The following is a 12,797-nucleotide window of genomic DNA, read 5'->3' on the forward strand; positions in this document are numbered from 1 at the left end:
ATTCTGAAAAGAGAATAACAAAGATGTAAAAGTTGTTTTTGAAATGTTAAGGCTATATTGTGAGTATCCATTATCTAACAATATCCTTGATAGAGATGATAAATGAAATAAATCAGTTTGATTGAGTGTGACAAAAATCCTGTGTGATTTTAATAGAGTCGTGAATGAATTTAGTGAAGTTTTTTTTTTAATATTTTTAATGTCTTCCGGCAGTTCACAGCTCCAAGTCGGCATCAGCTCTAATGGGCTCCATTTACGGTGGCCTGACGGGCAATATTACCCGGGCGTTACTTTCCGCCCTATTGGGGACAGATACCTTCCGAAACTCCCGAGTCCGATAAGCACCTGTGTCAGGTGGTAGCCACTCCTCAAAGAGAGACTTACAGCTGCAATGACAGCGAACCCAGATATAAGCACGACCGCTTTGTAAGTGTGTGTAATTCTTAGCAGTGCCACAGAATCTCACTCTGTGGTACTGCTTCATCAATGAAACTAGTGTTGTGGAGTAAACGGAGCTATGGAGCCTGGATATCACCACTTAGTGTATACAAGTGTGAGGTCCAGGGTACAACTAAACATACTGTAATCTTTTTCTGAAATAAACTTCATTTTTATTCTTAACCTACATATGTCGGCCTATCTCTTCACTACTTGAGTAGGGAAATATTGAATTCAAGTTTTCGATTATGAACATTTTTCAAAATTCTCAGTAACTTTCACGCAATTGGCTTAATGTTTGGTAATAGACTGGCTACCTGAAATTATTTTGGTAAGATTTGAAACTTAGATAATTAAATCTTGTGTCATGTGTTGGTGTCATTAGTTCAACGAATCTAATTGACAGATTTATTGGAACCAAAACACTTACTGGGTAGATGACAAGAGACAATTACTTTTCTTTTGTTACATAATGTATTCAAATCTTAAATGTCACCTTGTGTTGTGTTACATCAATCACAATAAGTAACATAATGAGATTAAATTTCTCCACAGTCATGTTTACATTGAAGTTTTTACAAAAACATGGTGTATTATCATTACCTAAAAGCCATTATCGTATTAGCAAACATTTTCGTGAAAATTAGTCTAATTTTGAACGAAAGCGTATTAAAACGTTAATGTGGTAAGTTGCTTCTAGTTCTGCCGAATCTAATTAGCGCTGACATTATAATTAGAACTTTGTGTTTCTAGTTCTTGTTTAATTAAAGCAGTTAGAATGTAGTTAGTCGGTAGATTCTACGTATGTAACTTAGGTTATAGTGGTTGTAGCAGCTTGGCGAATTCAGATTTATAGATAGGTGTGTTTTTGTGACAATTGCTAAAACATTTTTATGTAGAAAGATTCAACGACATCCATAATTTTAATGAGGGTGTATACTTTCTCTCTTTGTTGTTTGAACTCTTTGATGTAGGGTGTGCAAAAGGAAAATAGAAAAATGCATATATTGTGATCGAAGCTATACTTTATTATTTCTTTATCTTCTGCTATATCTTAATATTCATAATGTTTTTTTTTGTAGGTTCAGTGGGTTTGTCCATTTCACTTGCGCAGGTAGTACGCGGCGTAGGGTGAGGCGTAGGGGTAGGCGGAGTACGCAGCAAGGGGTGCGGTGTACGCGGAGTAGGCGAGGGGCGCGGTGTAGGCGGCCGACACCACGGGAGCGGTGTACGCCGCAGCCACCGGCGCTGTGTACGCAGCGCTGTACAGCACACCAGGCTTGGGGTCGGCAAAAGCCACCGCCAACATGCAGATGAATACGAACTGTAGAAAGAAAAATAATTATATTAAAGTTAAAATTGAAAAGATAACCCAATTCCGTCTCGATTTTGCAAAGCCATATTTATGAAAATTATAGTCTAAGAACTTGAATAACTCTTTGTGACTTCCTATATGAAACTAAATTCAAGACAATACAATTTTAATTATTTCCCTCTTTTGAATTCCAGTTGTTTATTTACGACAAATAAAGTATTTCAAATAACAATTTAATTTTAATACTAAAATCACAGAAATATTTAATCCCTTTATTATGCTCGCTTACAATATTGTAAACATAGCACGTCTAAGACATTACAACATAGTTCTGATATACAAAGTAAGCAAACTACTTACGTATTTGAACATTTTTGTTTTTGTCACTGAGATGCTGATGCACTGAATGATATCAAACCTACAGTACTGTCCAACTTTATACTAAGATACGAAGGACAGTGGACGCAATGCTACGTACGGAGGCAAAACGAAGTTTGGGTAGTGGTCAAAGAGTTGTGGACTGAATGACAATTGCTAAGTTCAGCCGAAAGTGTTAAGGAAATTCTCACGGGCGAACCATGGCAGCCGCAGTACGCACATATATTTGGGAATCGATGAGAGAATGTCGTGTTTGATTGGTAGATATCTAGTATCTATCGAATTGTGACCGCAAGTCCAAATTATTTAAATCAAATGTCATTCATAACAATCAAAATGTTTCTTTAGGAAAAAATTAGACAGCTACACATGTGGTATTAAAGTTCGATCCTATAACAGATAAAATATTTAATGATTTTGTTTTTCATGATTTTTTGCTAGTATAGTATACCGAATAATAGTCCGAAATATTCCTAATTTAGTGCCTGGTGTAATTCCAAAAGAACCATAAACCGGGACTTATAATATAACTGGTAAATAGTGAGAGGACCATTTAATCTGCTATTGAAAGACGCAATGTTAGGTACAATTTTTGTTTATACTTACAAAAGGGAATACAAATAAAATTATATAAATAAAAAAAAAAAACAAAATACATGTATTTTATTAGTATGAAGTCCAAAATATTCCTAATTTAGTAATTCCAAAAGGAAAAATATATATTGAACATAAATAACAAAAACCAAAACATTCAAATAAAAATCAATTCCTGAACATAGAAAACTAAAAACAAAACATTCAAAGAAATAACAAACAAAAATCAATTCCTGCAAATAAAGATCATTTCATTTTATTACACGAACTCATAAAACTTCGAACAAACATACAAACGTTATATTAAAACTTTATATTTCTCTGTGAATATTATAAATACAAATATAAGTATACACAAGTAAGATCGATATAATCAAATTGTCGATATTGATATAGTAAAATTTTAGATTCCCTAAATAATTTATTAGTTTACAAATACGAGTACCTACAAAATAATAACGTACTTTTATTTTCCCTACAACAATAATTTCTTTATTTTTTATACTTTATTGCATACATACATAAAATACGTTTGTAGTACAATGGACGGCTTCTTTATAAATAATAAGTTCTATCACGTCCTGATTTTCGTTTAATATAAGTTTTTAACGCTGTCTATACATATTTCATAAAATATAGCATTTGCCTAGCGGGTTACCAGGTTAAAGCAGAGCAAAATAGAAACGGGATGGTTTTTAGTCAATAAGTCTGACACTCCCTCTCGCCTCGCTCAAGGCAGGAGAAGCCTATGGATGACTTTATTCCCCTTAAAAAAGATAGGTAGTAAACAAGCATTATCTTTATTTATGTAGGCCATGATATCTTAGCTATGTTAAAGAAATGAATATAAGTTTCGTAAAAAGAAGTGGTACGCGAATCTTTGGCAATTCAATAGTTGTGAATGAATTCTACTAACAAGGTACTCGTATTATCAGTATCTCACCCACCTAAGTTGTATTTTTTTATTATTTTAGAAAATTACAAGCAATCTTAACAATCTTCCATAAGCTTTGTAGTTTCGTTTCTATACCAGAATAATAACGCCAGTATTAGGCAACTTTTTGTTAAAAGCCCTTTAATGGCCTTATTTGAATAAAAATCTGTCTCCGACATTACACGTTCGTCGTTGGACATTTACAGTCATGGAAACCAAGGTTTTGTCCACTAAACTAAGGTCGGGAAGCCTTGACCTGGTGTGAAAATGGGTCTAAATTCTATCCATCGCAGTGTTCCCTTCAAATATCGTGTTTCTGTTTGCTCTGATTTTAGGTTAGATTAATACACCATGACACCATAACGTTGCGTAGCTATATATTTGTCAGTTTACTTTGTAGGTACTTAGAACTAAAATGCTATGAACTATTTTCAGAGTACGGTACTACATTGTTGTTTACGGGGCCAAATCGTTGGTATTTTATGCAGACATTTTAGACTATTAAAGTAGTTTCATTTTAACTGTATAGAGTGAAATTCAATATCATAATTGAAAAACAGGTTGGAATATTTGTATTCATTTAGATATTGTCTAGGTAGCACTTGCCATTACATGTAGGTATGCTTCTTTCAATTCTAAGCTTTGAGTTTTCTATTTTCTCGGTCGACTAGCGCTTAACAGTATGAAGTGTCCTGTAGTCTAGTATGTCGTGATTTACTTTTGTTAGCTACTGTTAATTTTTCAGATTAATAATTAATTATTATTCTTAAACCTGTTGAGCGTACCTAAGGCACGATTTTCAATGAGTGTGTATTTTTGTTTTAGATTAGTTACTCTTCGTTTATACACCTACATAATATTCAAAAACGTATGTATACATGAGTAGTTAATATTTGAATTTTAAAATAAAAATGTGTCCATTTGATGATCAATATTTGGAGACGCGTTTTGTTCATCGTCAGAGTGGCGGGGAGCCAGTGGATGCAGGTGGCGGCTTGTCGTTCTACGTAGAGGACTAAGGGGGAGGCCTTTGTTCAGCAGTGGACGTCTCTCGGCTGATGATTATGATGATGATGATGATTTGGGGAGGCAACGTTATAAAAAGTCGTAAATAAAATAAAAAAATGGTGGTAAATAATTTCATTTATTCATTGGCTGTCCATCTTGCTATCCATTTTACTGAAATCACTTGCGCAGGTAGTAAGCGGCGTAGGGGTAGGCGGAGTACGCAGCGAGGGGTGCGGTGTACGCGGAGTAGGCGAGGGGCGCGGTGTAGGCGGCCGACACTACGGGAGCGGTGTACGCCGCAGCCACCGGCGCTGTGTACGCAGCGCTGTACAGCACACCAGGCTTGGGGTCAGCGATGGCTACCACCAACATGCAGGCGAGGACGATCTGGAAAATAAGTCATGTTTAATTTTGGAATCTAGGTTATTCCACATTAAAAATAGACTAAAATTATTTCTCGAAACTGCTGAGCATTTCAGTGAAAGAAACCACACATGATCACACAATTTCACTTTATTAAAATTAAATTCACCAACTATTTACACAAAACTTTTTTTCTATACGCACCATGTATTTGAACATTTTGATTGTTTTCACTGAGCTACTGCTTCACTGAATGATAAGAAAGATGTCAAAGCTACGAATTTTATAGTAAGTTCAGAAGGCCAAACTTAAACGCATGCGAGTACGCAACGTGAGGTTAATCGAGAACGCTGCTGCGCGCAGCATAATCATGAGTTTCCTCCGATCTTGGGCTTCGACAGTCTAATAAATTATAATAAATTATAAATTATCCGGTAAGTTTTCTCCAGTTGAGAGTTTTAGAGAGAGTTGTTGAGAATTATTATTAAGGGTTTTGTAATTTTCCGTTATAGTCGGCGTGATCAATTAATAGCTTAACGTAAATTGAATAAAAATATGTGCAATGCTAAATATTGATGTCAAGTACGGATACTAACAGGCTATTTCACTCCCAAGTATACACATATATACACATGTGGTATTAAAGTTCGATCCTATAACAGATAAAATATTTAATGATTTTGTTTTTCATGATTTTTTGCTAGTATAGTATACCGAATAATAGTCCGAAATATTCCTAATTTAGTGCCTGGTGTAATTCCAAAAGAACCATAAACCGGGACTTATAATATAACTGGTAAATAGTGAGAGGACCATTTAATCTGCTATTGAAAGACGCAATGTTAGGTACAATTTTCGTTTTTACTTACAAAAGAGAATACAAATAATATTACATAAACAAAAAAAAAATATAACGTATAAAACAAAAACAAAACATTCAAAGAAATAACAAACAAAAATCAATTCCTGCAAATAAAGATCATTTCATTTTATTACACGAACTCATAAAACTTCGAACAAACATACAAACGTTATATTAAAACTTTATATTTCTCTGTGAATATTATAAATACAAATATAAGTATACACAAGTAAGATCGATATAATCAAATTGTCGATATTGATATAGTAAAATTTTAGATTCCCTAAATAATTTATTAGTTTACAAATACGAGTACCTACAAAATAATAACGTACTTTTATTTTCCCTACAACAATAATTTCTTTATTTTTTATACTTTATTGCATACATACATAAAATACGTTTGTAGTACAATGGACGGCTTCTTTATAAATAATAAGTTCTATCACGTCCTGATTTTCGTTTAATATAAGTTTTTAACGCTGTCTATACATATTTCATAAAATATAGCATTTGCCTAGCGGGTTACCAGGTTAAAGCAGAGCAAAATAGAAACGGGATGGTTTTTAGTCAGTAAGTCAGTCACTCCCTCTCGCCTCGCTCAAGGCAGGACAAGCCTATGGATGACTTTATTCCCCTTAAAAAAGATAGGTAGTAAACAAGCATTATCTTTATTTATGTAGGCCATGATATCTTAGCTATGTTAAAGAAATGAATATAAGTTTCGTAAAAAGAAGTGGTACGCGAATCTTTGGCAATTCAATAGTTGTGAATGAATTCTACTAACAAGGTACTCGTATTATCAGTATCTCACCCACCTAAGTTGTATTTTTTTATTATTTTAGAAAATTACAATACAAGCAATCTTAACAATCTTCCATAAGCTTTGTAGTTTCGTCTCTATGCAGAACATAACGGACGAACGCCTGTATTAGACAACTTTTTTTTTTAACAGCCCTTTAATGGCCTTATTTGAATAAAAATCTGTCTCCGACATTACACGTTCGTCGTTGGACATTTACAGTTATGGAAACCAAGGTTTTGTCCACTAAGCTAAGGCCGGGAAGCCTTGACCTGGTGTGAAAATGGGTCTAAATTCTATCCATCGCAGTGTTCCCTTCAAATATCGTGTTTCTGTTTGCTCTGATTTTAGGTTAGATTAATACACCATGACACCATAACATTGCGTAGGTATACTTTTGTCAGTTTACTTTGTAGGTACTTAGAACTTAAATGCTATGAACTATTTTCAGAGTAATATGTACATTGTTGTTTAGAGGACCGTCCCGTACCTATTCATATCATAATAAGGTTACAGCTAGTAATTGTTTAATTATAGGGCGTTTTATGCAGAGATTTTAAATTATTTACGTAAATTCTATAACTATATGTATAGATTGAAATTCAGTATCATGATTGGAAAATGAGGTTGAAATATTTCTATTCATTTAGACATTGTCTATGTTGCACTTGCCATTACATGTAGGTATGCCTCTTTCAATTCCAAACTTTGAGTTGTCTATTTTATCAGTCGACTAGCGCTTAACCTAGTATGTCGTGATTTAGTTTTGTTATCTACTGTTAGTTTTTCAGATTAGTCATTAATTATTATTCTTAAACCTGTTGAGCGTACCTACAGGCACGATTTCCAATGAGTGTGTATTTTAATTTTAGATTAGGTACCGTACTCTTCGTTTATTTATACGATAATGAAAAATATTGTGTAAAGTTGTCTCACCTACATAATATTAAAAAACGTATGTAGCTAATATTTGAATTTTAAAATAAAAATGTGTTCATTTGATGATTGATATTTGGGGACGCGTTTTGTTCATCGTCAGAGTGGCGGGGAACCAGTGGATGCAGGTGGCGGCTTGTCGTTCTACGTGGAGGACTAAGGGGGAGGCCTTTGTTCAGCAGTGGACGTCTCTCGGCTGATGATTATGATGATGATGATGATTTGGGGAGGCAACGTTAAAAAGTCGTAAATAAAATTAAAAAATGGTGGTAAATAATTTCATTTATTCATTGGCTGTCCATCTTGCTATCCGTTTTGCTGAAATCACTTGCGCAGGTAGTAAGCGGCGTAGGGTGAGGCGTAGGGGTAGGCGGAGTACGCAGCGAGGGGTGCGGTGTACGCGGAGTAGGCGAGGGGCGCGGTGTAGGCGGCCGACACCACGGGAGCGGTGTACGCCGCAGCCACCGGCGCTGTGTACGCAGCGCTGTACAGCACACCAGGCTTGGGGTCAGCGATAGCTGCCACCAACATGCAGGCGAGGACGATCTGGAAAATAAATCATGTTTAGTGTTAGAATCCTGGTTATTCCACATCAAAATTATTTTTCGAAACTGCTGAGTATTTCAGCGAAAGAAATCACTATCACACAATTTCACTTTATTTTTATATTCACCAACTATTTACACAAAACTTTTTTTCTATACGCACCATGTATTTGAACATTTTGGATTGTTTTCACTGAGCTACTGCTTCACTGAATGATAAGAAAGATGTCAAAGCTACGAATTTTATAGTAAGTTGAGAAGGCCAAACTTAAACGCATGCGAGTACGCAACGTGAGGTTAATCGAGACCGCTGCTGCGCACAGCATAATCATGAGTTTCCTCCGATCTTGGGCTTCGACAGTCTAATGAATTATAATAAATTATAAATTATTCGGTAAGTTTTCTCCAGCTGAGCAAATATTATTAAGGGTTTTGTAATTTTCAGTTACAGTCGGCGAGATCAATTAATAGCTTAACGTAAGTGGAATTAAAAATATGTACTATGCTAAATATTGATGTCAAGTACGGATACTAACAGGCTATTTCACTCCCAAGTAGGTATACAAAAATATATTCTGATATAGAATGTTTGTATATTTTTATATTCGAATAAAGTTTACCAAATTTTTTGCTGGGATTTGTAACCTGAAATAGTTTTTGGCAATGTTCCACCTTTACGCTAAGTGGTCGCCACCGCATTAAGGGGTTTTTGGTACAGTACGGTGGTGAACGAAAAATTACGGAAAGAGTCCTATTCCTATCATTTCGATTAAAATAATGTAGATGAAAAGTGAAAGTAGAATCTGAATTTGCAATTTAAGCACATGAAGGTTTTAATATTTTTTTAGTTTACATGAGCTTAAGTTTTAGTATTATTTAAAATTCTCTAAAATTAGTATTATTATATAAAGCATGTTCCAAAATTGTATTTTATTTTCTAAAAGTCGCAAGAATAACTGTAGAACATATAAAGCTCTGATTTGGACCGTAGATTAAGCCGAGTAGGTATTTATTATTTATTTAGTATTTAACAAACTGATGCCCGTGACTTCGTTCGTGTGGGTCCGTAACTTTATGACTAATAAAATTTGCCTAAGTTACTTCTTAGTACGCGAGCTAGCTGTCAATAAAAACCCGTCAGAATCAGACAAGCCATTTTAGAGATTAGACAGAACAAACAGACAACCAGATAGACAGGCAAAAAATTTAAAACATATTATTTTTGTGTATGTATCGTATGGATATTCTTATGAATATATATGTAGTAAAAAGTACTAAAAAGCGGTAATTTTAAAAAGAATGTCTGTATACATAATTAACAATGTTCGCAATACAACGTTGATGTTTATTCTGTTGACATGCCTTAATAGTAAAAAATAAATAAATACCATGTTTGATGAGTAACTAGGGACTAGTTCAATTATATGAGAAGACATTGATTAGACACTGGTACTGATTGCTAGTTTTTTACTCTTCTGTTTCTGTGAGGATAATCAGATGTTAGACGCGAATTTTACCTTTATTTTCCTGACTTATCTTTAAAATATGTAATTTTGTTTTTATAACTATTTTCCTTGTTCAAGGTACCTAGGTGCATTAAATACCTAGAAGTTGGAATTCGACACACGACGAAGGTGTTTCATTTGCATGACTTTGATTGCCTATTCATCGTAGACGGTGTCCATGTAATGTCTGCGTTACACACGCTTTAGTAATGTTTAGAATCAGAACAATGCCACTTAAAGGCATGATTTTGATGCACTAGTAAGGTTGGCTACGTAATATGTAAGCAACAAGCTAGGGATCTTGGATTAGGGTCAAACTACCGTCGTCTGTCGTCGCCAGTTTTGGAGATTGACCCATTAGATTCCCCGTCAGGTCTAATAATTTTTCAACCCAGATTTTTTCAAAAATCCTAATCGGTTATAGCATTGGTGTTATATTTTATATTTATGTACCTCTACTTAACTGATGTTATAGATTATTTAATTAGTGGTTAATTGTAGACCTTAAAAAGCTCTATACAAATAAATATAGGAGAATAATTGTCATTTAAAGTTATTATATGTATTGGTGCCTATAGTAAAATAATTATTAAGGTATATCCTCACTATATAAATAGGTAAAATATCTTCTTTAATCCTATTGAAAATAGCAAAAAATGGAATAGGTTTACTATTTGAGTAGTTCCTAAATATTAATAAGGTAACTTTTTAATTCTAAATCCTTAAAGTAATTATCATTGTACAACATTGTACTTGTATAAAAATAAAAAACAGTATTTCTTTAAATAATTATTATATTTGTAATCGATTGCGTTTTATATTTTATTTTGTAGGCATAGTTGACTCATTTGCGCAGGTAGTAGGCGGCGTAGGGTGAGGCGTAGGGGTAGGCGGAGTACGCGGCGAGAGGTGCGGTGTACGCGGAGTAGGCGAGGGGCGCGGTGTAGGCGGCCGACACCACGGGAGCGGTGTACGCCGCAGCCACCGGCGCTGTGTACGCAGCGCTGTACAGCACACCAGGCTTGGGGTCAGCGATAGCTGCCACCAACATGCAGGCGAGGACGATCTGGAAATAGAAAACATGAAATGAGTACTGTAAAATTTAAAATTAATGAAGAATAGAAAGGAATTAAGTATAAATACTGGATATATGTATATTGTGGGTATAATTAAATGTTAGCATCCAACAAATTGGTTCACGAAAGTTGTTTAGTGATCAAATGATATTTGAAGCCACTCAAGATAAAATGCTTACCATGTATTTGAACATTTTGATTGTTTTCACTGAGCTACTGCTACACTGAATGATAAAAAAAAATTGTGGTCCGCAGTTTATATAGTAGAAGAAATAACAGAAGGTCGAATGCCCAATGCGCCAGTCCAGCCAATGTTTAACCGCGCAAGGAATAATAATCAGGGTAACTTAAGAAACAGTTCCATTCTGTGATTGAATGAAATGTCTGCTATTTTATTAAACAATTATTACAGCATATTTATCTATAATGAATTTAAATACGGTAATAATTTCATGAAGCCAGTTTATCATAAACTAGCAAGTGATATAAAGTTAAAGTCAACGCATATATTTCAATTAATCCTAAATTAGGCACTTTTGAAAAAGTCAAATTGAATTGACCGTAAATTTGTCTGTCAGTGAAACTAGGTGCTCGTTCCAAAGTGTATCTTCGAATGGAGAAGAACGAGCAAGAAACTCCATAATTATTATATCAATCTGAAAATGTGTTTTTTTTTTTCTATTGGATGGATTTAAGGAACTCATGACATTACAAGAAGAAATTGAGAGTTCATTGAAGAATTTGATTGAAGGAAGATCATTGTTATTCTACATGCAACATGGTAGCGAGTTTCATTAACCTCACGTTGCGTAGGTACAGGCATACGGCCTTCTTAAATCACTATATAATTCGAAGGTATCTCATCGTTTGTATCATTCAGTGCAGCACTAGCTCAGTGAAAACAATCAAAATGTTCAAGTCAATCGTAAGTATCTCAAGTGCAATATGGAGACAATAAATCGTTATTTAAAAGGAAATCAGTAATCTAATGAAACGTTTTATCTTCCAGATCGTCTTCGCCTGCATGTTGGTGGCAGCTATCGCTGACCCCAAGCCTGGTGTGCTGTACAGCGCTGCGTACACAGCGCCGGTGGCTGCGGCGTACACCGCTCCCGTGGTGTCGGCCGCCTACACCGCGCCTCTCGCCTACTCCGCGTACACCGCACCCCTCGCCGCGTACTCCGCCTACCCTTACGCCTCACCCTATGCCGCTTACTACCTGCGCAAATAAGCTGTAAAAATGACCGTTAGCTAAGATAATAATAAATGACTGTTGTTGAATAAATAGTATTTTATTATAATTAGACCTACCTTCTAACTGAGAAGAATGTGATTTGTTTCATAAATACATTACTTCTAATCAGATAATAAAAGCATTGATCACAAAAACAAAAGTGTTATAGATATTTGATACATACATTACTATAAATAACCTCGCGTATCTCCCATGGGGGTAAGCAGAGACAATGGAACTTTGGCACCAATTTGATCTAGGGCATAACTTTATGATCATGATAAAACTATATTTTACATTGAAAACGTATTTATTTTACTTACTTCAAAATTATTACAATAATAATATGAAATTGAACAATAACGTGACATTAATTTCTACCGTACAAACAAGTATGCTATGCCAAAAAATATTTCAAAGCGCTTGACCACGGAGACGCACTATCTATAAATAAATTTTTGGGATCCTCTGGTTCCACGCATGCTGTAAGCAGCACGTTTTGTGCTTCACTGAAATGAATAACGTCATGTTACAAGTATACAATGTTAATTGGTGTAGATGACTGTACTGTTAGTGCCGTAGCTGGGCAACTAGTTGCCACGTTACGTATCCGTGGGTTCAATTCCCACATAGAACCACTTTTCGTGTGATCTACAAAGTATTATTCTGGGTCTAGGTGTTACGCATATCATTACGATCCTTCCATCATTCATTCAATATAATTTTGTCTGATAGGAATGAGCCAAGCTTCGCAAAAAAAACAGCATGGATTTTTTTTATATTCGTAAACGCATTCACTAAATAGGA

At 34.9% G+C, this 12,797-nt stretch overlaps 2 protein-coding genes across 2 annotated transcripts; one reads left to right on the top strand and one right to left on the bottom strand.

Annotated features, from left to right (window-relative positions):
- Positions 1 to 1,445: 1,445 nt before the first annotated feature.
- On the bottom strand, positions 1,446 to 11,082 carry LOC118272876 (pupal cuticle protein C1B-like). The gene is made up of 6 exons (XM_050693545.1): positions 10,936 to 11,082; positions 7,959 to 8,176; positions 6,746 to 6,818; positions 4,849 to 5,054; positions 3,864 to 3,915; positions 1,446 to 1,762 (listed from the first exon to the last, which is right to left on the bottom strand). The coding sequence occupies exons 1-6, from the start codon at positions 10,948 to 10,950 to the stop codon at positions 1,541 to 1,543; spliced, it is 786 nt and encodes a 261-aa protein (XP_050549502.1). The 5' UTR covers positions 10,951 to 11,082; the 3' UTR covers positions 1,446 to 1,540.
- A 464-nt stretch (positions 11,083 to 11,546) lies between these two features.
- On the top strand, positions 11,547 to 12,041 carry LOC118272785 (pupal cuticle protein C1B). Its single transcript, XM_035589462.2, has 2 exons — positions 11,547 to 11,681; positions 11,766 to 12,041. Exons 1-2 carry the CDS (start codon positions 11,667 to 11,669, stop codon positions 11,985 to 11,987), a joined length of 237 nt encoding a protein of 78 aa, XP_035445355.2. The 5' UTR covers positions 11,547 to 11,666; the 3' UTR covers positions 11,988 to 12,041.
- The last annotated feature ends 756 nt before the right edge of the window (positions 12,042 to 12,797 follow it).

The sequence above is a fragment of the Spodoptera frugiperda genome, chromosome 4 (genome assembly GCF_023101765.2).
Source record: "Spodoptera frugiperda isolate SF20-4 chromosome 4, AGI-APGP_CSIRO_Sfru_2.0, whole genome shotgun sequence".
Classification (NCBI taxonomy): Eukaryota; Metazoa; Arthropoda; class Insecta; order Lepidoptera; family Noctuidae; genus Spodoptera; species Spodoptera frugiperda.

What these genes read in the sequence shown, in the direction of transcription:
- LOC118272876 (XM_050693545.1), bottom strand. An exon ending in TTGTTAAGATTGCTTGTATT is followed by an intron (nt 5,055 to 6,745) that starts GTAATTTTCTAA and finishes CTTATTTTCCAG; the next exon opens with ATCGTCCTCGCCTGCATGTT. An exon ending in GCCGCTTACTACCTGCGCAA is followed by an intron (nt 3,916 to 4,848) that starts GTGATTTCAGTA and finishes TTTTCACACCAG; the next exon opens with GTCAAGGCTTCCCGACCTTA.